Source organism: Petromyzon marinus, chromosome 25 (genome assembly GCF_048934315.1).
Source record: "Petromyzon marinus isolate PM22_M1 ecotype Great Lakes invasive population chromosome 25, UKy_Petmar_22M1.pri1.0, whole genome shotgun sequence".
Lineage (NCBI taxonomy): Eukaryota > Metazoa > Chordata > Hyperoartia > Petromyzontiformes > Petromyzontidae > Petromyzon > Petromyzon marinus.
The window spans coordinates 11,516,114-11,543,773 of record NC_133691.1 but is presented as its reverse complement, the minus strand read 5'-3'; the positions used below and the strand labels follow the sequence as shown (position 1 = coordinate 11,543,773).

Below are 27,660 nucleotides of genomic sequence, written 5' to 3'. Positions count from 1 at the left end.
TTAGAGCCTGTAAATGCTCACCCCGAGCCCTCAATACTCTGATAGTGCGCTGTTTTTGAGTTGTACGCCTTTTGGCGTCTTCTGGTCCAACACCAGTGGAGATTAGGCTCTAAGAAAAGCCGTCTCGGGTGTGGACCAATCAAATTAAAGGACAGTGCATATCATTATCAGAGTTGTCTCTTTTGTTTGCATTTTGACTGCTTGTGTTGTGGTTATTGCAAACATGATGCCTTGAATAAAGGTGTCAGTTTTTGTGCCAGTTAAAAGGGTAAAACCTATTACTATTGTCATTGTAGTGTGTATTTAATGTGGCGCTGCACTCTGATGTTGTAGGAGAAAACATGAAAAAAGTCTAATTAAGTAGAACGTGTTGTCTATATTTATTTAAAGTTGCGCATTTTGATGTGACGTCACATTTCTCCCCCCCCCCCCTCGTCACACGTCACAAATGTCTGACCTCCTCCCTAGGTGCGTAACGTCATTTATGGACGGCCCCTTAGGGCAGTGAGTTATACTGGTAGGAACGAAGTTGTAAACTGAGTGTACCAGCCTGCAATAGATTAATGTGTCCGTCCGTCCGTCCCCTTTCAATACTTTAACGAAGTGAAATCTCGTGCTGTTGGGTGTAAAATCAGCAATAGACAGCGCAGAGACTAGTCCTACCAGCCCACCCTGCAGGGACCCGTTTTAAAACAGGTAAATAACAAAAACAACACCAAGGGAATTCTGTGCCACGTGTGCATGCTGAACTTCTTTCGCACCGTACGCAGCCAACCGTGCTATTTGGAGGTGCAGGGGAAGGGCAACAACCTAAACACAGAGCAATTCTAAAGAAAACAAGTTTTCAATCTAGATTTTAAAGTGCATAGCTCCAGTGGCTTCCGAATATCTCAGAGGGAAGAGTGTTCCAGACGGCCGCAGAAGCGCATCCGAAAGCACGGAATACAGCGGCCGTCTTTGTTCAATGGCCAGCCAAAAGCCACTGCTTCTGCGAGGATGACCAGAGTTTGTGTGATGTTTTAAGCCGCGTTTGTTGTGACCCAGTTCCTCGCACACTGCCCGCCTTCCCGGCTGCAGCAGAGCGCCCGGTTTGTCGGCGCCCGAGCATGAGCGAGTTTTAAATATAGCTCGCGTCCGAGTTTAAAAACGTAAGACTTTAAATAAACTTCCCAGCGACTCCACAGCGATGACCAACGAGCTTTGCTCTCAGATCTCCTCTGCGAGGAATTGTCAACGTTGTAACCACATGCCCGTCACTTGGTTAAATCAAGTACTGTACGTCATTCGTATTTAGGGGGTGGGATGTGATGGCCAAAAAGAGCCCGATGTTTCTGCAGTTGTTGGTTTATCCTGCACAGCATATTCTGCACTTAATAAGTTTATACCCCGCCATGGAAATGTGGCATTGCCACAAGAAGCCAAACGCTCATTACATGGAACTGGCAAAACTTCCTAATGTGGCGGGATGCTCCTGACATTGAGTCTTGAGACTGAGGGAGGCCTTCCTGGGTAAATAGAAGGCCCATGGTCCGCAATTGATTTTGGGTCAGAACGCGAAAGTAAAATGTGTCATATACCCTCCTCCACCCGACACAACCAATGAATGACGTTGTCACGTGAATAAACGTGCCAACGCATTACTGCTACAACAGCACCACCCAGCACCACCTATGTGGTGCTGTTTGGAAAGCGAACCACACCACTGTGGGCTCCACGGTGGTGAGATGTTAACTACCTCGCCCGGTATACAGGTCGTGGGTTCGATCCAGACTCTGACTCCTGCTCTATATTTGGAGTTTGCGTTTCTCTCTCCCCGTGGTGGTGCGGATTTTTCTCCGGGTCCTCCGGTTTTTCCCTCCACATTTATAATCAATATGCTTATAGAGTATTTGGCTGCTTTAATTTGCACGTGATAAGCCACTTCGTTGAGCTATCATTTGTGGCCAGATCGCTTCTGAAAAAGAGCTATATAGCTCATTGGACCTTACCTATTAAAATTAAAATCGTTTAGCAGTTTTAGTTGATTTAACAAATAGGGTACGGACGTCTCCCTGGTAACTACAACCAATATCATCAGGTACTTGCCATAATTTGACTTACGGGATCTGACCCAAAAATCAATTATTAATCATCATATAGGTCGCGAAAGCCCCGACACGTGATACATTGAAATAGAAGAAGCATTCATTTGGCTACCTTTGCAGGTGGTGCCAATCTCCGTCCCGTATGAAATCGGCAGCACAACGCAGAGGACGAGTCAACATACAACTTTATTAGAACACATTTCCAGTTAGTAACATTTTCTGTATGTTTAAAAAGGTCTACTTATTTTTATCGTTTCATATGAAAACTCCATTGTACAAAGGTCATGGCTGAAGTGTTTACAAAAGCAACTTTAATTCAAGGCCACGTGATCCACCGCTAAATAGCAATGCGTGATCTAACAGTAGAGGGGGTGCGGTGCAGATACCCCTCTCCACCCGATTAATGTTTTATCTCGTGGAATAATGGAAATAATTATACCTGTATGTACAGGACCTCTCATCGTTCTCTCTCTCTCTCTCTCCAACACACCGCAAACTGAATAGGCCCGGGCGCCACGTGGCAAGTCTCCACTAACTCTCACGAGTACGAAACACAACAACCTCTCTCCAGCACGTGGCGCGAAACGTCGGCCGTCGCACCCCAACGACGCGCGGATACGATCCGCCCCCCACGTCCCTCCCTCCCCCCCCCAAAAAAAAACACATCAAAGAGCAGCCACCACAAGATACTGCGGCTGCAAGAACGGCAGCAACAGTATCGATTTTGATCAAATAACGCCCACTTCCACCTTAGACTGCCAGAAGTGAAATCCAAACGCAGACACAGACAAAGATCCCCCGTATAGTCTTAACACTGCTGGGGGAAGTGCTGTTAGCGAGCACCTATGAAGGCCGGCGCGGCACGCGAGGTGGTGGCTGGCCAGCATCACGCCCGGCCGTCTCCGTCTCCCCAGTGGCGATGTTTACGCACCGCACCAGGTACTCAATTGAGGCCGAGTCGACCTAGGGGAGGCCCAGGACCGGTTTCACATAATCGTCACGGATGGTGTTGGCCGTGAGTGCGAATTGAACTCGGGTTGCCGGGTTCGTAGCGCAGCGCAACACGCTAACCGCTGCACCACCGCTCCCCACAAGCACACACACACACACACTCGCGTACACACACACACACGCGCTCCCTGCAACTGTCAAACGGGGCTTTAACCGGCGCAGGTGCGCTCCCACATCCCTGAGCTCGCCGCGCGCGGCCGCTTGCACCGCGCCTCAAGTGGTCCGTACGAGTTCATTATTTGGAATCGACCCCCTCACAAGGATCACCTTACCACCCTCGCTCAAGATCGATGGACCCTCGGGGTCCTCAGCACGTGACATTCCGGCTCCATCCTTCCGACCTCGTTCCCCGACGAACACACCGATGTTAAAAGCGGGGCCCCTTTCTTATCCCAGGTCAGTCCTCGTGACCCCAAGGGGTTTAGCGATCACCTACATTCAAGCACAAACGAAGCCCTTAACGGTTTCACGCCGCCGACTTGACGATCGGAACAAATCTGAACCGTGAAGTTGGGGGGGGGGGGGGTCTTGGAGCCTGGATTTCGGCAGAACGGATACAAATTAAACTTGTGTTTTTGGGCCATTCTTACATCTTAGAATTTAAAAAAAAATCTTTAAATTGTTCATTTGGCAGCGTGAATATCATCGTGAGGGTTGACAAAAAAAAACCCAGAGGGGGGCCCACGTGCAGTTCCCGCACCGCCAGGGAAACGCTGCTGACAATTCCGAGAGAAGGGGCGAGCGCGGGGGAGGAGCAGGAGCAGGAGCAGGACGAGGTCGGGATGACCCCCAGCCACGTGGGCCCCTGACACCCACCACCCCCACCAACCCACCTCGCCCAAGCACCCCTCTCCAAGCTGCCCAAAGGACCCTCGGCCAGCACACGCGGGCCGGGGCCACACGGCGCACGGTCAACGCGGGGAACCTCAAAGTAGCCAACGTTTGAAAAGGGCCGCATGCTGCTGTCGTCCAGACACGAGCGCTACATCCAGCCGTGACCCGAATAAACCAGCCAACCAGGCACTCGTAGTACACTAGACAACCGTGTGCTAAACCCTACACCTAAACACAACCAACGAGCCAACCAGCCCTCTGGACTCTAACCCTGCCGCCAACTTCGCCACCCGCTGCACCACCCCCCCCCCCCCACCACCGCTTAAATTTTAATTCACTTCTTCAGTCGTTGGTGCGTTCGCATTGCCGCCGTGTGTCGAGCCACCACGCGGAGGCGTCTGTTCGTCATCGTCAACGAGCGAGGCCCCAAACCGCTCTCGACGCTCGAAGGTTGGAGCTTGGCGGGCGCCGCGAGAGAAATGGCGATGGCCTTCTGGTGAGGGGGGGGGTGAGGGGGGGGAGAGGAGGAGCCTTCAACCAGCAGCGGATCGACCTCGGCCTGGCGAGGACGATGACCACTTCCCACGTCGTTAATCACCGGGGGGGGGGGGGTGGGGGGGGGATGAGGAGTCAACCGCCGTTAGGGAAACACCCCCACCGCCCCCCACCCCATCCCGCTATTCTCTCGCGTGTCCTTCCGCTCTCAATCCACAACGACCGCCGACGACGCGAGGCGGCCCGGCGGTCGGAGCCCCTCGTCGTGGTCAACGAGTGATTGAAAAAAAAAAGTCGCCGGACTCTCGACCCCCCCCCATCCCCAGGGCGGAGGCGGAGCGGCGGCAAGGGGAAGCGCCGCGTGGCAGAGCCAACGAGGCGCTAGCAGCAGCAGCAGCAGCAGGGGGCACGGGGGGAGCACGTGGAGGGTCACCCTGAGAAGCCGCCTTCCCGGGCGCGGCGATACCCCGCCGGTCCTCCGGCGTGGTGGCGGCGACGACGCGACGTTATCTCCCCGGCGTGATGACGGATAAAGGTGAAGTACGGCGCACGCCCCCGATATCCGGATGCCATCCCAACCCCCCGCACCCAACCAACCTTTCCTACCCCCGTGCAGCCGCTACCCCACGTGGGGGGGGGGGGTCGAAGGTTTCGGGCTTTAGACAGAGGAGGGGAAGTCACCCAGGGGCATTTTCGCCGGTGGGCCCCCACCACCGCCCTTTGCACGGACATCGTCGGTGGAACACGAAACCCAAACACAATCGCATCCTCCTGCGTCTGTCGCTGCGGCCAAACCCACTTTACACACAAAAAAAAACTCCGGAAAGGGAGAGGGGAGAGCCGGGCGTGGGAGCGGTGGCGACGTGAGGGGAGTGGGGGTGATGGAGAGAGACGCGCGGAGTGTAAATGTCAGTCGCGACGCTGACGACGGAAAAGGTCCTCGTTCACCGCGCCTCGCGCTCACGACAGCTGTCGCGAAGGACGAATGTCAGCCCCCTTCACAGGCGACACCGGCCCCACCATCCCCCCCCCCCCACGACGCCCCGCGCGAATCACTGCCTCCACCCGCCAAACCACAACCGCCAGGCCTCTCGCGATTCAAACTCGGCGGTCACTTGGCATCAACCCGCGCCGAGGGCCGCGAGGAGACCTGCATGCCGAGCGTGGGACTCTCCACAGCAAACAATCCACAACAAACAATACAAAGAAGACAGACAAGATGGACAGACGTGAGCCCAAAACCATGGCCTCGAGTGACGAGAGTGGTTCTCCCGGGACATCGCCGAGAAGGGAGATGTGGGGTCTCCCTGATGCCCAGGGACTGCTGTTGTTTTTAATCGACAAGGGAGGCAATGGAGAGGTGTCACGTGTCCTCGACCGCTCCCGCATAAAAACGCGACCGGATCCGTGAGCTTCGCTCGGTTCATGCGGAACCGTAAGAACCGAGGTCACGGCAAGCGCGCGGGGATTTTGGGGCCAATCGTCGTCGGCAGGGCCTTGACCGGGAGGGAGCAAGTAGCACGCGGCCTGTGCATGACCGTGGCATGGGGTTTTGTGGAAGAGCGCGTCGATCGGTCGATCGGAAGTCGCCATCCCCAGTCACCCAATCGGCAGGGGGAGCAGCAGATGGTATTAATCCATATTTTGGGGAAATTTATTTTAAAAAAATGTTTTTATCAAACAGAAGTTGGCACAGCAGTGGTTATCAGTGAATGCTGCCAGGAAACTCCACAGTGAGAACATCGTACTCGGGGTTAGTGAGGCAATCACCCATTGTTGCTGTGACCAACGCGAGGCCACTGTACACACGAGTGTTGTGCCAACGGCATCCTCGGGCCTCCCCCCTTCCTGACGCCCCGTTTCACGCCAGCTTCCTCCGCAGGAGCAGGGCCGCCATTGGTCGCCACGCTGGCCCACGTGCCCCCGGTGTCCACGGTGCGAGACGCCACCCCGGGCCCCTCCACGCCCAAACCCTCCACCCTCGCGTAGGCCCGCCCCGGGTCTCTACGCCGGAAGCGGGGGTCGCCCCAGAGGCCTCCGCTCGGCCCTAGGGGCCCGAGTGTCCGCTGGCTGTGGCCATGCCGGCGAGGCGCGTGAGCAGCTCGTGGAAGCCGTGCGCCTGCTGCAGCAGCTCGCCCACGCGGGCCTCCGTCTCGCGCCGCAGCGCCCACGCGCCGGCCCCCGCCGCCGTCGGGTAGCGCAGGGCGGCCGCCTTGCTGGAGGCCGCGACGGCGCGAAGCCGCTCGCTCACGGCCTCGGCCAGGGCCGCCGTGGCGGCGCGGAGCTCGGCGGAAAGGGCTCCGCGCGCCAGCGCGTCGGCCAGGAAGGCCAGCCGGTGGCCCCCGAGGACGACGGCGCGGCCGTGGGCGAGCAGCTGCCGCGGCGTCAGTGCCGCGGGCTCGGGCCCGTCCGCCGGGTCGTCGTCGCCGCCGCCGCCGCCGCCGCGTAGCCGGGAGGCGAAGGACTCGGCGGCCGAGCGCAGGGCCCGCAGCGGGGCCTCGCCCTGCTCGGCGTAGAAGCGCAGCAGCTGGCGGTCGTGGGCGCACAGCGGCAGGCGGCACAGGGCCTCGAGGGGCGCGGCGGAGCCCGCGGCCGGCTGAGACGGGCCGCCCTCGAAGCGGTACACCTGCGCGGGGGGTGGGAGCACGTGGGACGGCCGGTCAGAGGCAGTGGCAGCAGGCGACAACAACAACAGCAGCGTGATCATAATAATATTTTGATTGTTACTTGATTTTTGGGTCAGGCCACGTCGTGGTCTGGCCAAATAAGTGCTCAAAGAACCCCTCCCCACCGCCGTCCTGCCCTGAACCTACCTGACGAAATGTTAACCCTTTCCCGTTCCAAGACGTCTGCAGGGTGGGTGTCCCGTTCACCACTTAATCTCGGAATGCACAAGCAGTTGGCGTGAATTTTATTTATAGAGGCATAGCGCCGTTGTTTTAAAAGTTAACTGCCTCGCCTAGTATACAACAAGTGGTTGTGGATTCGATCCCGACTCTGACGCCTGTCGCGTGGATTTTTTCTCCGGGTCCTCCGGTTTCTCCGGTTTTTCTCTCCACATTTAGAAACATGCATTTAGAGTATCTGGCTGCTCTAACTTTCCACGTGATAAGCCAATTTCGTAGGGCTCTCGATAGCAATAGCCAGGTCACGTCTCAAAAAAAGCTATATAGCTCAGTCGACCTTACCTGGTAAAATAAAAATAGACGCAGCCCAACAAAATTGTCACGTGGTACAGGCGTGTTTAACGACGCGCCGATCACCATTACTGGTTGTTGTTTTACCTCTTCTGATTAAGGTTTTCATGCCCAAATTCATCGCACAAAACCAGGAAGTCAGAGTGTGCCGGAGAGTCCACAACATTTGGCCACGTGGTGTACGGGGCCCCGAACCACAAAATATCGATTCGGAATCATGTCGGCTGCGAAACCCCTTCGTGTGAACAGAACAATACCGACAACGATAGCAGCAACGTAACTGTAATCAGATAGGAGGGGTGGGGTGGCCTGGACGCCGCTCACGCACTTTCGTCATGAACCGAGCCGATGATGAATAAATAAATCAACACCGCACTCCGCACAGGTCGCCCGTAAGCTGCCTATTCATTCATACGGCCCCATAGCATCGTAGTACGGTTGAACCCGTCAACTCACCCTCCGCTACGCCCCCCCCCCACCACCTTCTAAATCCTTAAGGGAGATTAAACAATGTCGATGCGATATTTACACACGTGTTAGAGTCGACAGAGGCAAAGTCGCACCTTGACTCATTCCGTTTGGCGTTTAACATTCGTTTCAGATTGGTTTACAACAGTGACGGCGTCGTCGCCCGCTGCCCCCAACTTTAATCAAAGTCACGCTACACCGCCGGATTCACGACTATTTATAGGTTCATTCAGGAGGGGCAGTGGTGGATTGTTGCATGCCGAGAGATAAGCACAGCGGGGGGGGGTGGGTATGGAATATGGGAAATGGTGGTTAGAAGCGTCGCGCTCAAACCAACAGCGGGGTGGGTGGGCTCCGGTTTTCTCCACCGGCGGCGCCACGCAAGCAGGGCGGGCGGTGGCCCCCGCGTGGCCCCCGCATGAATGGGGGCGACCCAATGGGATTTTACAAAGACAAATTCCGATAGCGAGCAGCGCGCCCGCGTAAGGCCGCGAGGGGGGCGGGTGGCCAGCACCAAGCCCGGCCGCCTTTGTCTCCCCAGAGCCGTTGTTTCACGCACCGCGTCAGGTACTCCTTTAAGGCCGAGTCGACCTAGGGGAGGACCCAGGACCGGTTCAAATATTCGTCGGCGTTACCGGTATGCTCACCGCTGCACTACCGCCCCCCCCTCCATCACGCCACGCGACCTGACGCGCACGTCAAACGAGCGGCGAGCGCTCACCTGAATCAGCTCGATCTGATCTTTAATCGGTCCCATCCCGTTGCTCGTTTTCTCCGGCTCTGGGTCATCCTTTGCCTGGAGGAGGAGGAAGGAGAGGTGATGAGGGGTGGGAGGGGGGCAATGGTGGCACAGAACTTCGAGCCGGGCGGCGGGGGCTACGCTACTGCACGTGGCGCCCTGCGTGCCGGCGGCTGCGGAGGCGAGGGTTGTTGGATCACCGAAGTTTGTCAAACTCCCTTCCCGTTGAACGTCGAGGGGGTGCCGTATCCCGGCTCGCCAGAAGGCCAATGCGGACTCCCACCTGTTCCATCTGCATGGCGTTGACCCCCCTCGCATGTGTGGGCTGTCTCCAGGTCTCCTCTCACGCGTGCAAACGCTCGTTAACCCTTTCCCGTTCCGAGGTGTCTGCAAGTTGCGGGGTGTGGGTGTGCCTGTTCACCTCCGAATCTCGGGAGCGCGCAAGTGACTCTGCGTTCATTTTATGTAGAGGAGGCGTAGCGCTGTTGTTTTTAAAAGACGTTGACCGAAACGCACCTCCAGCGCTGTCCTACCAGACAGTCCAGACAGTCTCGCCCCTTCACCTGATGAAGGCCGCTTGTGTTGTGGCCGAAACGTCGTGAGAATATTATTGTGTTATTTTATCAATTTATTATTTTATTCTCATTCTACGTGACTTTACCGAAAGAACCAAAGAAGATGAATCATTGCAGTCACGAAAGCTTTAAATCGAAATGTTTTGATTCTTTTAAGAACGCCTCCCCTCTCTCGTAAATCGAGGGATACCTGTGCACTGCATACGCACTGTGTGTGTGTGTATTTGTTTATGTGCCACCATTCGCTGACATTAGGCTACAAAACGTAGGATCTGGGGAAAGCGGGGGGGGGTGGGGGGGGGGAGACGCGGAGTGAATTATTCTACAATAATTGTGAACTCCTTTTGTCGTTAGTTCATGCTGGTGGCCACGTCGGCACCAATTGGCCTGACCCTCGGCGAGTGGGGAGCTGTCGACAATCGAAGCGGCGCTCCCATAAATTATGCATGGGAAGCACGCCACCCTGGTCTGATGGACACGTTCACAATTCATGGCAACTGATGCTGGTTGCTAACGACCGGCTGCTTCAGAGGGGAAATGCGTTGACACGTTTGATTAATCGGCCGTGTCGGGTGGAGAGGGGTGTACGACGCACGTTTTAGTTTGCGATCTGACCCAGAAATCACTTAGGAATTAAAAAAAAAAACTTTCCAAGCGCGGTTATACTCCCCAGCCCGGATACATCAAACTAAACTTTTTTTTTTATTTTATCAGGTAAGGCCCCACTGAGTTATACAGCTCTTTTTTTAGATGAGACCTGGCCACAAATGATAGCTAAACGAAGGGGCTTATCACGTGGAACTTTATCGCAACAAAATACCCTCAAAACACGTTTTTAAATGTGGAGGGAGAAACTGGAGGACCCGGAGAAAAATCCACGTGACCACGGGGAGAGAGAGAGAAACACACAAACTCCAGGCGAGAAATGTAACATCTCGCTGCCGTGGCGCCCCCTAATAATAATTCACCCATGGGACACCGCGAGCCCACGGCGTTCACCTGCAGGTGGACGTAGTCGTACTCGTCCGAGCCGGGGTCGCACGACCCATCCGCCGAGTCGTTCCCGTCGCCGCACGGCATGGAGGGGAAAGGCGGCGGCGACGGCAGCGGTCGCGCCTGGATGCCCCCCGGCCGGTCCCCGCCGCCCCCCGGCAACCTCCTGGGTCCGCCGTCGCCGTAGCCGGCCCCGTTGTGGCCGACGACGACGCCGCCGTGGGAGAGGCCGTTCCCGAGCGGCACGGGGACCCCGCGCTGAGGCCCCGCCGGCCCGTTGGACGATCCGTGCGCGCCCCCGACGTACGCCGCGGGCGCCGCTCGCTGCTGCTGCTGCTGCTGGGAGCCGGAATGCGGCGACGCGACGTCTTTGGAGGCTCGCGCCGGCGCCGAGGAGGAGGAGGAGGAGGAGGCGCCGCCGCCGCCCCGCCCGACGCTCGCCCTGATGGCGGCGGCCGCCTGGTGACCGACTCCCGGCACCACCGACCGCGGCTCGGCGCAAGCGGCGTCGCGCGAGGCCGCCGGCGGGACGTCGTACTCGCAGTCCCGCGACAACGCTGCCTCCGACCTTGCCTTGCGCACGGAGGCGTACACCTCCCTGGGGACGTCGTAAATGTCCTGCGAGGCCGACGAGGCCGACGGGGCCTCCGCCGAGGCCTCTGCCGCCGCGGGCGCCACCGCCGCCTGCGAGTCCGGCGCGGTGGCCCTCCCGCCGTGCGGGACCGGCGCCTCCGAGCTCCCCGCGCGGCCGGAACCGGCGGCGCGGTCGGCCGACGCCGGCACCGCGGGCTTGGGGCAGTCGTAGACGTCTTCTTCGGCATCGTCTGTCGCCGCCAGCACCGCCGTGGCCAGCGCTTCGCGTGGCTCGGACCTGGGTGCCTGCAGGCCCGGCGGGATGTCGTATATCTCCTGGCCGGGGGGGGGCGGCGCGGCGGTGGTGCCCGCGTAGGGGAAGACGGGCCCCGGCGGCCTCTCGGGCGCCGGGGTCTCGCCCCGCGTGCCCCTGGCGAGCGCCGGCACGTCGTACACCTCGTCGTCCGAGGAGCGCCGCGATTCGGCGGTGTGAGCGTGGTTGCCGTTCCTCGTCGGCTGATGCCGCAGCTGCTGCTGCTGCTGCTGGCGCGGGTAGCCGTTGGAGGCTGTGGCCTGCCGCTGTCCGTCGGCACCGGAGGTCGCCTGCTGCACGCTGCGGCCCCCGAAGGCCGGAGGGACATCGTAGGTCTCATCCACGGAGGTCATCGTCTCCATCTGAAACAGGGCGAGGCGGGAAGATTAAACAAAAGTTAACTAACACTATTTTTATTTCACCAGGTAAGGCCCACCGCGCTATGTAGCTCTTTATTCAGAAGTGACCTGGCCACAAAGCGGCTTATCGTGTGGAAATTTATAGTAGCCAACCCAGATTGATTCTAAATGTAGGGGGGAAAACCGGAGGACACCGAGATGAGATACGAAGCCTTGGCCGCATGTCATGGGAGGTTACGGCGTCATTGAAGGCAAATCGACGCTTTCACCGCATGCCAGTGATTTCACGACACTGTGCTCACCACGTGTGCCCATGCTGTGCGTGACGCAAGACGTCACCTGATGATGATGCTGCTGCTGCTGCTGATGATGATGCTGCTGGTGCTGCTGAGCCATGGAAGGCACGGGGGGCACCATGCGGCCCAGCGACGCCGGCGTGTCGTACACATCCTGGCCGACGCCACAGCCGCCCCCCCTCCCACTCGCGGGCAGCACGTCGTACACCTGGGCCCGAGGGACAGGCAGGCGCGGTCAGAGGAGGAGGGCCTTTAGGCGCGCCGGCTCTCACCTTGTAGCTGTAGCTACGCGCCCGGCCTCCCCACCGAGGTCGCGCGACGCCAGGGTTTTTCCGAAGCTCCGTTAGCGCCGAGGAAGGACATGTTGTATATATAGGCCTTTTTCCATTTTTGATATTAAGAATGATTTTGCCAATTTTTTATTTTCATATAATCACTCGCGGGGTCGCTGGGAGCACAAACAAACGGAACCCCCCCCCCCCCCCTTCTCGAGCAGCTGCCTTGTCACTCTCGAAAAGATAAGACACCCTCCCCTCCCACCAACGGAAAGTGGTCAGTCATAAAGAAAAAAAACACACATGCCCCCCCCCCTCCCCGACGAAGGATAACAAACAGGCGTTTCGTTTGGTTAACTTTAATGTTTCTTCTAACAAACGGTAAAAATTCCAAAACTTAGCGACCAAAGATGAAGCTAACATTATCGATCCTCACACTCCAATTAAAAACCAGGCTACAATCTACATAAGTGGATCATTACTCCTCATTTATTAATTCAATACTAATGTTATTTTCACCTTTAATAGTTTTCTACACGACCTGACCAAAGCATCAAGAAGAATTCTGGCAGTCAGGGTTATTCCTAAGCCAAAACTAATTCTCTAACCACGGGATATCAGATAATAACAATAACTCGAGAACAAACAGCACAAACCCAGGATACAAACAGGGGGACGAAATTAATAAACCCTAAGAAATACGTGGTGATGGTAATGTCAAATCACAAATCTTGGCAAACACAAACCAAATAATAGTTATGCAGTATTAAACCGAGGGTTATCCAGAAGAGATGAGGCCGAATAGGTCAAACTTACACAACCAAGATAAACTGTATCCGATAGGAAAAGAGCCTCCCAACCGTCTTTGTCTTCCCGCAGCATGGGATAGCAAAGAATGTAATGCCCAGAGCGAGGGAAATGACTCCCACAGAGAGCTGTTATTGCAGGTGGGGCATCTGTGTTGCACGGATGAAAAGATACCTTGAGGAGGGCGACAGTAATCAAGCCAGGGAGAGACACAGATGGCTTAATAAATCAGAAGACACACGGACACACGTACAACCCTTCCCCCCCACAACACAGAGCGAGATCAAAGGAAGTTCCGGTCCTTTGTGAGAAGGCGAGCAGAGGAAGAAATTTTGGCATAAAAAGAGAGACACGGGCCACACATTGCATCACAGCTACCAGCGGCAGAAGACGGCGACCATCAGCTCGGCAAGGGACAGCTCGGATGAGGACAGCAAGCCAGCTCCGGGGCATGGCCTCGAGATCGACAACAACGCGTGTGGTGCATCGCAGAGAAGGGGGGCGAGGTGATGCTCTGTGCTGAGTTCGGCATGGACCGACAGAGTATCGCTGAAAGTTATTCTCAGCGTCAAAGCAATCAACCTCGAGAGAGGGCGGAGAGAGGGCCAAGCATCGACCGAGCCAGCATTGCAGGAAACCAGCTGCACGCGCAACCGGCGCCGCCAGAAAGAGACGGAGCAAGAGAGAGTCGCGCAGCAGCGCCACCAGCGCCACCGAGCGAAGGGTGACAGCTGCCAGCGGACAAGCGTTGCGCCGACTCGGCCCATCCAGCAGGGGAAAGAGCCTGACCGGCCGCCCGTGAGCAAGAGCGTCGGCGCCAGCGGAGCGCGCCGTGGGTTCGACCCACACGCGCGCCGACCGGCACCGGCTGGGAACCAAGACGAGAGCGAGGAACTGCGGCGAGCGGACGAGCTGCGGGCGCTATCTGACGACGGATCATCGCGCACAGACGGCGAGCGTCGTTCCGACTCTTCCACCCAGCTGTGGACAGAAACTGTGGCCGCCCGTGTGAAAGGGGGAGAACCCAGCTATCCGTACGATACGCACACCGCCACGCATTACAACGCATCACCTGTCGTCTGCTTGACGCGAAGAATTGATCAAGAACACATCCCCACTCAACCCATACCATCCCCACTCAACACATACACGAATCATTAATGAGAAGACTCGTGATAAGTGCGTCAAGTATCAACTGATAACGAAGAACACGGTTGCCATTGGGTTAGGGGGAAACGGTCGTTTAGAAGTATTTTAGTAGTGATGTTTCTTTTTGATTTGCATAAATATTTTCAACTAATTCATTTATGAAAACTAAACGTTTAAAACCCTAAGTTTCGAATCTACACACTCACACGGAGAACATTGTGTTGAAATCTTTCTTTTGATCACAGAATCTGTCCGTAAATTTATTGAAACCTCAGCCAATTAATGAGTATTTGCTGAAGCAGGCATACTGCTGCACACCATGGTTTCAACATTTCGTTTAATTACGTAATCTTGCCCGTGGATTCATTGAATTTTTAAGGACTTTCTATTTCTATTTGCCGTATATGCTCGTGTTACTCTAAGGAAATAATCATTTGTTCTGTTACCCAGTTAACAAACGTGATCATTGAGCGTTAAATGAATGGATCAATGAGGGGAACATCTCCTGGAGTACTGTATTGACAATTTCAAGCATAAGAATTCGCATATTAGAGTGTTAAGGTTTTGTTTATAAATTAAAATTGCTTAACACAGAAGTGTTTGAGTGTTTCTTTCCCGAGTTCATGCGTAATAATCTTAATAATAAGAACTGTATCCTGCGGATGAGATTTTAATTTGGAGACCTGACATAAACACACTAATACATAATCAGTAAATGTTAAAGCGAGAATAATTATATTATCCCGATCGATAATACGAACCTACACAACGAAGACAACGAAGCCGAGCTTAATCTAGCATACTTACAGCACACCTGCATAACTGCATACAATTAATCGTATGATCCCGATTGATAATACTACCCTCGACAGCGAGGAAGGGCTTAATTATCATAACTGCTCACATTGGCACAATTGCATACATTCACATAAATTAATGCGAGTATCTCTAATTAGCCTAATTTATGTGCATAATTACATCAATTAACATAATTCCGGACAATTACGTTTCCTCCGCCCCGCCGCCCCCCCCCCCCCCGCCGCCGTGGGTGTTTAACGGCGGCACCCGGGGCCTAAACGTCGTCGTTTTAAGAGGGCTCGCGGTTACGGAAACATTTTTACCAGCGGCCGGGCCCCAGGTGCCGTGACGCCGTTCGCCACGGGAGGCGCCCGTCGTGCGGCGCTGGCGTCACGGTGCAAGTGTCGGCTGATGTCACAGGCGGCCGACGACGGCTGATGCCTTTTACCGCCGATTTTTTGTTTTGTTTTACCGCAAGTCCCCCTGGTACACAGCATCACAACTTTGAACTAAAAATTGCAATTTAAATCGGATCGTCTTCGCGAGAGCTCGTGCACTTGCGCGCTCGACCTCAGTTGGAAAGCGTTCGTAAATAAAGTGCCCTTGTGGTGTCACCGGGAGCGACGTTTAGACGCAACGTCCACACAGACACGCAACGCACAACGAACAACAAAGACAAAGATCCCCAGATTATCCTTAACAGACTGTTGGGACAAGTGCTGTTACCATGTAGTGCCAATGAAGGTCGACACTTTGGCACACGAGGGGGTGGGTGGCCAGCGATTTTACACATCGCACCAGGTACTCATTTGAGGCCGAGTCGACCTAGGGGAGGCCCGGGACCGGTTCAGATAATCGTCACTGATGTTGGCCGTGAGCGGGAATCGAACCCGGGTCGCCGGGTTCATAGCGCAGCGCGCTAACCGCTACACTATCGCACACGCACGTACACACACACGCACGCACATGCTGTTGGCGGCCTTAGGCACCCTGTGCTCCCCCCTCACCTGAAGTTCATTCTCCCCGCCGGCCCCTGATGCCAGTAGATGAAGGCCGTGCTGCTGCTGCTGCTGCTGGTTGTGGTTGCTGTAGTGGTGGAGGAGGTGGTGGTGCAGGGGGGCCTGGCCCGTCCGGGTGTTGGGCCGTGGGGGGGTGGCACATCCCAGTGAGGGGGGCACGTCGTAGACATCATCGGAGGACATGCGAGGAGATGCCTGATTGGGGGATGGGGGGGGGGTAACGGGCGGAGGGGGGGGAGGTGGCACAGGGAGAGGCAGGGGGACGATGAGATCACCGCAAGCTGTGGTACCGCCCCCCGATACCGTGGGGGTTTTTCCGTGGCGGCGCTCCGTCTTCGGCTTGTGCCGCACACGTTCGCGCGGCACGGTGTCCGACGTTTCGCTCCGCACGCCGCGGAGCCTGGCGCTGGAACTTCTTCAGCGCGCGGGGCGAAACCAACGGGCGGACATCATGGGGAACAACAATACGCGGTACGACCCGAGCAACAACAACAATAGTAATCATCATCATCATCACGTCAACTCGTAACGGTGCGTCACCACCGATGCACGGTACCCGCTCATCGCTCTCGTGAAGAGGGGACGACTCAAGAGACAGAGAGAGAGAGAGGGGGACAAGCCAGAGGCGCGAGGAGGAGGATGAACCACAGACGAGCGGGAAGGCAGCAGCGGCGGCGGCGGCGGCGGCGGCGGCAGCGGCGGCCACACGTTGGCGAGGAGCCGGCTCTGGCAATTGCCCAAGCGCTGCGGTCCACTACATATTAAGAAGTATTCGGCCAATTAATGTCTGCTGATACGCAAGTGGGAGGAAACCGGAGCACCCGGAGAAAACGCACCACGCGTGCGAGGGGGAAACACTCTATCCCCGTACATACACAGGTGGGGGTCCACATTTTCTGCAGCGTAAGTTTTCGGATTCGTGGGGTGGTACATTATTTAATTATGTGGTGACGCTGCTGCAGCGGCAGCGGAGCTCGCACATTGCACAACTCAACACATTCGTCAAACAACACCGTACGCGGGACGGACAACGTTTCGGGCAATGGACCTTCCTCAAAGCGCATGGAATCACGGAAGTATTTCTGTGGTATGCGTTTGGACTCAAGAGTCCGTGGGTGTGTACTGTTGGCAGAGTAGGGGGCACAGCTGAGGAGTGAGTAGACTTCCCACCCCCCACCCACCCCACTTCGTGTTTGTATCTCTCCTCGTTCAATTCTCGCTCATGGTCAACAGCGGTGATGATTATCTGAACCGCTCCTGGGCCTCCCCTAGGTCGACTCGGCCTCAAATGAGTACCCGGTGCGGTGTGTAAACATCGACACTGGGGAGACAAAGGCCGTGCCGGCCTTCATAGGTGCACGATAGCTAACAGCACTTGCCCCAAGAGTCTGCTAAGGCTACAAAGGGGATCTTTGTCTTTGTTCCACATTCCCCATGAGAGACGGGGACAGGGGGCGGGAGAGGAGTGGGGAGAGAGGCAGGGATGGAGGGGGGGGGTAGAGAGACCGGGAGTGGTGGGGAGAGCGACAGGGAGAGAGGGGGGGAGAGGTGGGGAGAGGGGGGGGAGAGCGACAGGGAGAGGGGGGGGAGAGCGACAGGGAGAGGGGGGAGACAGAACCAGTCTTCCCCGCTTCTCCGCGCCGTGCCCGGACTCGCGCGGCCTCGAGCGACGAGCGTTCGAGAGCAGCAACCAGCAGCAGAGCGCTACAAAGATAAAGCTCCACCCCCTCCCAGTATAGCCACCCAGGCCGTTGGGGCAAGTGCTGTGAGCGAGGAATGGATGTTAAGGCCGAGTGGACCGAGGCGACGCCCAGGGTGAGCTCAGATGCTCAGATCAGAATATTTATTCATACTGGAGGAATCCGATGAGCTACAAAGCTCTTTTTCACAGGTGCCATCACTCACCACTGGTGTTGGCCGTGGAAGGGATCACGTGAACAGCTGCAGCATGAGACCGCGAAAGTGCACACTCGGATAAACTACACTCACAGATGCGCTACACACCCTCACAGATACACTACAACAACAACAACCGCCATTCGCCACTAAGTGGCGGTGATGTCACCACGGCGTCCGTGCCAGGCCAGGTGCACTTTGAGGCCACGTAAAAGTATCAAAGGCTCTCAGCTGACAACGGGAGGTCACGGGACAGACCCTGCAGGTGCCATGGGTCGACTGAGATGACCGGCAGCTGTGCCCCCTACTGTGCCCCCTACTGTGCCAACAAAGACAAAGATCCCCCGTATAGCCTTAACAGACTGTTGGGGCAAGCGCCGCTAGCGAGTAGCACCTGTGAAGGCCGGCACCGCACACGAGGGGGTGGGCGGCCAGCACCGCGCCCGACCGCCCTTCCCCAGATGTGTTTACACGTCTCGCCAAGTGCTACTTGAGGCTGAGTCAACCTAGGGGAGGCCCAGGACGGGCTCAGATAATCGTCACTGGTGTCGGCCGTGAGCGGGAATAGAACTCGGGTCGCCGGGCTCGTAGCGGAGCGCAGCGCAGCTAACCACTACACCACCGCTCCCCCCACACCCCGCCACATAACCAAAAGATATAAACGCACACACACATATATATACACGCAAAGACACACCACACACACGCACACATTCTGGTGGATTTACCTCATCACTCACCTTCCCCCGGTGATGCAGCCGAGGCTGGAATGTAACGGCCTCTGCCAATTTGGCTTCAGCTGCAGCGTTCGGGGTTCCATTTCCAGACTCGGCCCGGAGGAGGGGACCGACGGGGGCTTGGTGGGTGGGTGGGTGGGGTGGGTGGCTTGGTGGGTGGGGTGGTGGGTGGGGTGGGGTGGGTTGGGTAGGTTGGTGGGTGGGGGTGGGTGTGGGTGGGGTGGGTGGGGGTGGGTGGGGTGGGTGGCTTGGTGGGTGGGGTGGGTGGGGTAGGTTGGTGGGTGGGGGTGGGTGGGTGGGGTTGGTGGCTTGGTGGGTGGGTGGCTTGGTGGGTGGGGTGGGTGGCTTAGTGGGTGGGGTGGGGGGCTCGGTGTGCCTGGGTAGTTGTTTTTGGTGAGCGGGGGTTGGTGATGGTAGTGGGTGGGAGGGAGGGAGGGGGTTGGTGGTTGTGGTGGGTGGGGGGGGGGGGGCTAATTCCCCAATTAAAATGTTCACCACCGAATTCGCGAGACTCCTCCGGTTGCGTCGCCGTCGTTCCGTTTGGGGGGGAGGTGGCGAGGGTCTCCTCGAGTTTCCGTCTCGCTGTGTGGGTGGAGCAAGTGGGGAGCCAAGGGGGAGGACTCACGAAGGACTCGAGCTGGGTTTATGAAGCCGCCGGTTCTCAACCTCGTCTTGGCTAATGTGTGTGTGTACCCCCACCCCCCCCCCCACCACGTTATTGAACTGTGTTTCACACCAAGTACACTGCCCTCCCATCCCTTGCTCTGACCCCAACATGGTTCTGAGAAATAAATGTTGCAGATAATGAACAACGACGTTTTAACCAAATCGTCCATTTTGTGAGGTAATCCTTGTGCCTGGCTAAGTGACTGCGAGCGACTATAAAATACAAATCACGTGACGCTCTGCACGCGTCACGTGATTCGCTCGCGCTCGCTGCTTACTCTTGGAAGCCGCCGACATTGTTGACGGTCAGTGAGTTCATGAAGATCGTTTAAATCGTTCTCGGATACCACGTGGATTTAAATCTTACCGCGGTTATTTTATATTGACAGATTCGCGTACGTGATTGTTCACCCAATGACTCACTCCAGTACGATGTAATGGAACGGTTTCATAAATCACCCCACGTTACCCCCCCCCCCCCGGCCCGAGACACTGCCACATACCCCCCAAGGGTCCGCGCGTACCCCCCACCCCCGTTTGAGGACCACTGGTTCAAGCCGCTGCTGTGTTGGCTCCCAGGAGGCCCCAGTGACTTCAGTGCCTCTGTGCGGATGTGTGCTCGTGGACGGGAGGCTGAAGATAAGATAAGGGCGCAACACAGCCCCCCTCCATTTGAACTGCGATGCTTTCTAAAGTTACCACGGATCGATAAAGGGGGCAAGTGATGGCAAACGAATGATTACGTACCCCGGCAGAACGCGAAACGGTGGGCCAGCGTTGAGTCCACGGTTTACCGTCGGCCATTATGGTCCCTTCTTCCGAAACGCCGATCCAACGTCGGCACGTGGTTGGAACCGTCGGGCCATCGTCAAGGCAACTTCAGGCGATGGGCCTCAACGTTGATCCGTCCGAACGTTGAGGCGATGTTGTACGAAAGACGGGATCATCATTACCAGCAGCCATCGGCCTGGATCCTCGTAGACGGAACCGCTCATAACCCCGCGCGTGAACACAGAGAGGGACCTGCACCGCTGTTATTTTGGGGCCGCATCACGGACGAAGAGACCCAGCAACTTCAATCTCCAGGGTAATCCATCCGCCGACAAGGCACCGTCCCAGTAAACCCACCAACCTTGCGCACTTGCCCCAAGAGTCCGTGAAAAGCTTCGTGGGAGGGGGGGGGGGGGTATCTTTGTGTTTTTAGCACCTTGTCTCTCTGGTGTCCGCTTGCAAGCGCGACCGCCACGCTGCTCAAAGCAAGGTGGCAGCAGCAGGACACTCGTTGGCCACTGTCTTGAGACTCGGTGAGGCTTCTTGGGCAAAGCAGAGGTCACCACTATCACCACCCACGATGTCGAGATGTTAGCTACCTCGCCTGGTATGCAGGAGGTCGTGGGTTCGATCCAGACCGTGACACGTGTATATATATATTCGGCGTTTACATGTTCACTCTCTCTCTCCCCGTGGTCGTGTGGAATTTTCTCCGGATCCTCCGGTTTTTCCCTCCACATTTAGAATCAACATCACACGTTTAGAGTATTTGGCTGATGTACATTTCCACGTGATAAGCCCACATCGTTGGGCTATCATTTGTGGCCAGGTGGCTTCTGAAAAAGAGCTACAGAGCTTAGTCGGCCTTGCCTGCTAAAATAACAAATAGCTAGCGTGACAACAAATCACCAAGACACGCGCCTCATCTCGTGACATCTCACAAGCTCGGCAGGTGCCGAGCCTGGGCCGTGCATGGGATGGGCGATCTCCATGCATACCCTGGTGCTAGAGGCTACAGATGGCAGGGCTGCATGGTGGGCAGCAGAAGGCAGTTCGACAGTCAATCGTCCCGGCTATCCTCCCACGCCTATACCGCAACAAACCCATGACCGAGACCCGTGGAGAGGCATCCCATCCAGCAGTAGATAGTGCGAGATAACCCACAATGCACCCGTCACCACCACCACCAGCCGCCTCACCAGACTCCACCCCGCAACCAGTACCCACCCCCCCCCCCCAAACTTTCTACAAAAACAAAAGTCGCAACTCTTATTTTGATCCCGGCTGTCATAACAGTGGCACGGGGCCGGGCCGCACACTTGGTGGTGTTTGTTACCTCTCTCTCTCTCCGCTCTGTTAACGCTGCAGCCGTCCCCCCCCCCCCCCCTCCGTGTGGAAGCTCCCCCCCCCCTTGTGCTTCGAGAGAGTTTTACGAGATCGTAATTTTACCAAATTAAACCGTTCGCAGGCCGGCAGCACAGCCTGGCTGGTTCCTGGAGGTTCCTGGAGCCCCCCCCCCCCACCGCCGTGGGCACCCCCCCCCCTCCATCACGCACCCCCCCTCCATCCCCTGCCCGGAGTGATATTTAGTGGGGGGCTAAAGCTTTTTTCTCCCCCCCGACCTCTCCACCTGCCCCCCACCCCGAGTCCCTGCGGTGCTGCTTGCGAGCGGTGCGCGGGGTGGATAAACCACACCATGCCGTGCAACCTGGTTGCATTCAAACAGCGGCATGTACACACAAAGTGGGGGCATATCGATTGCTCGGTGTATTAAATCCTCGTCGACTCGAACGCTCGGCACACTGATCGCTTGGCATCGCGAATGCTTCAGCGCAACGCAAGTTACGGTTTTTAAATAACTGCCAACATCTAAATTCGAGCCTGCTCCAAGTAAGCAATGCGGTGAGCTCATCTCAGCGCCAGCGCCGGAAATTCCACATTCCCGTGGCAAGAATCCAGTCCGTTATTAACAAAGCCGCTGTTGACATTACCGATTGCAACAACAATGCGATAACAATGGAATCATTTCCATCCCCGACAATGTTAAGAATAAAATAATTGCCAAGCGTTTTTTTTTTTCACCACTGTTGCTAAATGTTTCCATCGAGTAATGAGATCCCTCTGGCAGTTACAACAAAGATAATAAAACATTACGACAGAGATGGGGGGAGGGGGTATGGGGGGGGGGGGTTGGCGTGGGTGGGGGGATCACCCTGTCTGGTAACCAGTGGGGGGGGGGGGGGGTCAAGGATGCGTCGCCAATCCGTTGATTCCGCGGGCAAGCGACGTGCGCATCGATCCCTGGGCGTCGCAATCGATGCCGGCAGCGGGGTCAGAGCATTGATCCAGCGCCATGCGCAAGCTTCTGGGTTTCGCAGCTCCCAAACTGGCGATCAGATCCGTCGGCTCCTCCAGGCGGAGCGCGCCGATGGGACCGGCCCGGCGACCCAACGGCCGCGTCAATACCGCAGCGAGTTACGTTTGATTCTAATTTGGCCCAAATCCCACGATGAGAATCAAAAATATTGGTTTAGACCATCACACGGTGGATCTCTCTCTCTCTCACCCTTCCCGTCTGTTACCGCCCCCCCTTGTCCCTCACCTCTCTTCATCTCGCCGTGCGACCCTGCCGACCCTGGAGTAGTACAGAGCGCTGCACCTCCTCCGCACTCTGCTCTCTTACAACCTGGAACTACTCTTCACCCTGCTCCTCCTCCTCCACACCCCGTGCTGCTAAACTCCGGAAGTCGTCGTCAGCCTGCTGCTTGAGGCCTAGGGGGTAGGCCCAGGACCGGTTCAGATAACCAACAGTGGTGTTGGACCGTGAGCGGGCATCGAACCCGGGCCACCGGGTACGTAGCGCAGCGCGCAAACCGCTACACCACCGCTCCCCACACACGCACGCAGTCACGCAGAGTTCCCCCATCGCCACTCACCTCCCCGGCGTGGACCCGGCACGAGTCTTGCCCAACGCCGCCGCCACTTCCACCGCCGCTGGGATTCCTGTCCGGCGTCGGCGGGGCGACCCCGTCCGTGGCCCCGCCGCCCCCCCTCCGCGTGGGGCTCAGCCGGGCCTGGGGCCCCCCCCTCTGACCCGCGCCCCCCACAGTCTGGGCCGCGCGGGGGGCCTCCAGCGACGGCGGGACCTGGTACACGTCCTGGGCCGCCAGCGACGGCGGCACCTGGTACACGTCCTGGGCCGCCAGCGACGGCGGCACCTGGTACACGTCCCGGCCGGCGTCGTGGGGCCCGTCGCCCGCCGCCGCAGAGGAGGAGCAAGGCGGCACCTGGTAGACGTCGTCGCGGGACTCGGCGAGGGAGGGCGGCACCTGGTAGAGGGCCTGGCCGCCGCCGCCGGAACCGGAACCGGGCGCCGCCGGCGGCACGTTGTACACGCCCTGGGAGGGCGGCACCCGGTAGAGACCTTGAGCCGATCCCGGCGACGGTGGCACCCGGTAGACGTCCTCCTGCGGTTGCGAGCGGAAGCCGCCCCTTTCCGAGCCGGCGTTGGCGGCGCAGGTCTGCCGGGCGGCAGCAGCGCCGCCGCCGGCTCCTCCCGTGCCACCCCCCTCGTAGCAGCCGACGAGCAGGCGCAGGCGGTTGCCCGGAGCGACGCCCTGGCGCCCGTGCAGCGAGCAGAGCCACCAGCCCTGCAGGCCGCCGGCGTTCTGCTCCAGCACCGTCACGATGTCGCCCTTGCGGAAGGCCAGTTCGTCCGGAGACTCGGCCACATTGTCATAGAGGGCCTTGGCGAGAACGTTCTGCCGAGAGAGGGGGGGTTGGGTGGGGGGGGGTGAAGAGGTCACGGTTAGGGGTCACCGCAATGGGAAACTCTGCGTGCCCCCCTGGTTTTCCCAGAGATTGCCGTCTTCTTGAAGGAGCTGTTCTGGGTAAATCTGTAAGGCTTCCCCGGTGCCAGCGAGTGGTTTGTGTATGTGGGTGTGTGTGCACATAGCCTGGCACAAGCGCCGTGGCGAATGCCGGTTGTTGTTGTGAGTGTGTTGGTGGGGGGCGGTGATGGAGCGGTTAACGATTCCCGCTCACGGCCAACACCAGTGACGAGTATATGAACCGGTACTGGGCCTCCACTGGGTCGACTCGGCCTCAATTATGTAACTGGTGTGCGATGCGCAAACATCGTCGCTCGGGAGACAAAGGGCATGTTGCTGGCCACACATCCCCTCGTTTACTGTGCCGGCCTTCATAGGCGCTATTCACTAACAACACTTGTCCCAACAGTTTGTTAAGGCTATTACGGGGGATCTTTGTCTTTGTGTGCAAACAAGTAACACAATGCCAGTAAAAACCCCTTAGTAAACTAAGAGCAAAACAACCCTACAAAGACGGATATACAAGTGAAAATAAATGTGTGTTGGATGCCACAGTCATGCCATCCCCCCTTCTCTATGCTTGTGAAACGTGGACCCCCCCACCCCCCCCAAATCCTAATGGAACATCTGCACCGGTCGGAAACATTCAGGCTGGCCTGCCGACAATCCATCTTGGGTTTAACCTGCAGGCTGGATTGGCCCAGACGTCTCCACCACCCCCCAGGTGAGCTCCGTGAAAGCCACCTGTCGACACCTGGGCTGGTGTCTGGAACCGGTTCGTCTGGATAGCGGTGTTCCCCCCCCCCCCCCCCACGAGACGTAACTGTACAAGGTTTGTGTTATTTGGTTCCAGCCAGATCAACATCTCGGGAGGGGAGGGAAATTGTTTTGCGTTTTCCCTGCGTCAACGGTTAATCGTTACTTGTTTCCGATTTCACGTTGACACAACGGGCAGAGCAATCGCGTCAAGGACACAACAAATGGGGAAAAGAGAAAGGAAAACTACGATAGACTATTTTTTTATTTAAAGCTTTCGTGACTGCAGTAATTAATATTCTTAGCTCTTTCGGTAAAGTCACGTTGAAGGGAAACAATATTGTTTTATATATATTTTATTATTTTATTGTTTCCCTTCAACGTGACTTTACCGAAAGAGCTAAGAATACGATAGACTATTTGTTTTATTTTACCAGGTAAGGCCCACCGAGCAATGTAGCTCAGAAGCGACCTGGCCACAAACGAGAGCTCGACGTAGTGGCTCATCGTGTGGACACAGCAGCCGAAGACGTCAAGCACGCGTCGATTATAAACGTGGTGGGAAAAACCGGAGGACGCGGAGAAAATCCACAAGACCACAGGGAGAGAGCGAGAGAGAGAGAGCGAGACACGCAAACTCCAAATATACAGCAGCAGGCGTCAGGGTCGGGATCGAACTCACGACCTCCTGCATACCAGGCGATGGAGTTAACATTTTAGAGAGAGGGAGCAGAGAAAAGGCAGGAGCGAGCTGCTCGGCGTCTGTTCTCACAGCGGGCGGCGACGACGGCGGGGGGGGGGGCTATACAGAAGTCACGTGATTCACGGGAGGCTTGAGCTGGTTTAGAGAGGCGAAAGTGTCAAGCGTGGTCCATGACGTACAATGGCCAACTCCACACATTCTAGCTGGGGGGCTGGACACCTGGTGAAGGAGAGCCTCGCGGCTCGTCGCGTTCCTCCAGGTTAAGTCCGATGTCTGTGCTTACGTCGGGTTTGAGGGGAGTAACAAACACATCGGATCTAAGTCTGTAAGTACAGATGTATGTTGAACTTCTTTCGCGCCGTGCGGAGCCATCCGTGCTCGTCGGAGGTGCAGGGCAACAAACCAACACACAAAAAGCGGTTCCGAAGAAATTCAATTTCAATCTACATTATTTCAAAGTGCATAGATCCCAGTGGCTTCCTGATATTGGAAGGAAGAGCCTTCCAGACGGCCAAAGAAAGGGCAACTGAGAGCGTGCGATGCGGTGACCGTCTTTGTTCAATGGCCAGCCAAAAGGGCTTGCGAGGACGATGGGAATTCGCGTGATGATGGTTCATGCTCCTTGACGAGATCACCAAGGTGTCGTGGTTCATTTGTCGCCAAGCACTTCGTGTGCAACGAGTGCGACCTTCAAATGTATTTTCAGCAAACCGGAAGCCAATGCAGCTCAGCGAGCACCGGACGGACAGAGTCGGATCTTCCAGTACCCGTCACAACACGTGGGCAGGGTCCATCATGGGCAGGGTCCATCGTGGCTGGAAGGGCCAATGGCTGAAGGTGAGACTGGTGATGGAATGGCAGCCAAAGGAGAGAACGCACACCACCATAGTCTGGCCCCCGTGGAGATTGGAGAAATGAGATTGGCTCTTGGGCAGGAGTGGGTCTTCCATCCAGCAGAGGATAGAGCACACCTCTTGACGATGGTGATGGCAGTGATATTTGTCTCGGGCCAGAGATAGATCGTGTCTCGTGACGATGGCAATGGTATTGGTATCTGGTCACAGGTGGCGACTCGTCGTGACATCGACGATTGTGATGACAACAACAACCGCCATTCGCCACTAAGTGGTGGTGATGTCACCACGACGCTTGTTGCAGGCTATGTGCATCTTGAGGCCACGTGAAGTCGACCACCCGCTGACAGGAGGTCATGGGGCAGACCCAGGCGCTACGGGTCGACTGTGTTAGATGACTGGCTGATGCACCACCTGTGCCCCCTACTGTGCCAACTTGCTGTGCTTTAGCCACCCGGCACTCCGCTCGTTGTTGTGAGCATCGCTCCTTCGCCCTCCGTTGTTGTTGGAGGGCGACTGCCTCCAACTGCCAAGTAACATCCTTCACGAGCCTCCTCCAGAGGCCGATCTTGACACCGCTGGTACCAGTCATCGGCAAGTCCACTCAGCTCCACATCCTCCTGTACCACATCACTCCATCTCTTCTCTATCCCGTGCCGCGCCCATTTAGTTCCCTCGATCCGGACGAACAAAAGCTGTTTAGGCATGCGGTGGCTGGGCATGCAGGCTACATGACTCAGCCAACGCAGCCTTGCCTGCCGGAGGAGCTCACCGATCTTTCAAGGATTTGTGAGCTCTTCACACAATCCAGCCTGGTTAAACCCAGGATGGTTCGTAGGCAGGCCAGCCTAAATGTTTCTAACCGGTGAAGATGTTCCATTAGGGGGGTCCACGTTTCGCAAGCGTAGAGAAGGGAGGGAATGACTGTGGTCGAGAAGACCTGAAGCTTCGTGCATAGCAACAGACCAGGTAGCAACCGATGAAAAGATAATGCTGCTCGACTGATTCAGAGTGAGACCTCTGCTGTCAAACCATATCCGGTCATGAGCACACTGCCCAGGTATGGGACACTCTCCTCTCTCTCCACAACTGCCCTATTACCAACTGGGAGTTGTGGGGGTGGAGTGTCGGATGGTACAAAATACCCAGGCAGGTGCTTAGTTTTGGTGGGGCTGATGGTAAGTCCCCACCTCTTAGTAGCAAGCTCCAGGTTCAGCAGCAGCGCCTCCAACTCCTCCTCTGAGTGAGTAGCAATCACCAGATCATCAGCATACATAACATGATTGAGCAATAGGGAACCATCCCTTGACCGCACCCGGGCATCGATCAGCCTCCAATTGTATCTGTACCAGATGGAAATTCCTCTGGTACAGCTATTGAAGGCTTCACGAACTACGCTGTCGAAATAGATTGGGATGACACACACACACGCACAGGCACACACGCACACCCGCGCGGCGTA

The 27,660-nt window shown here is 56.7% G+C and overlaps 1 protein-coding gene across 1 annotated transcript in view; it reads right to left on the bottom strand.

Annotated features, from left to right (window-relative positions):
- Positions 1-2,252: 2,252 nt before the first annotated feature.
- Positions 2,253-27,660, bottom strand: part of LOC116945818 (uncharacterized) — a 46,561-nt gene continuing 21,153 nt past the window's right edge. Inside the window, exons 2-7 of the mRNA XM_032960384.2 lie at positions 22,992-23,816; positions 15,974-16,180; positions 11,981-12,145; positions 10,403-11,644; positions 8,811-8,885; positions 2,253-7,050 (exon numbers count right to left, since the gene is read on the bottom strand). Of these exons, the coding sequence (XP_032816275.2) occupies positions 6,472-7,050; positions 8,811-8,885; positions 10,403-11,644; positions 11,981-12,145; positions 15,974-16,180; positions 22,992-23,816 (3,093 nt within the window). The 3' untranslated portion in view covers positions 2,253-6,471. The remainder of the gene's footprint in view (positions 7,051-8,810; positions 8,886-10,402; positions 11,645-11,980; positions 12,146-15,973; positions 16,181-22,991; positions 23,817-27,660) is intronic.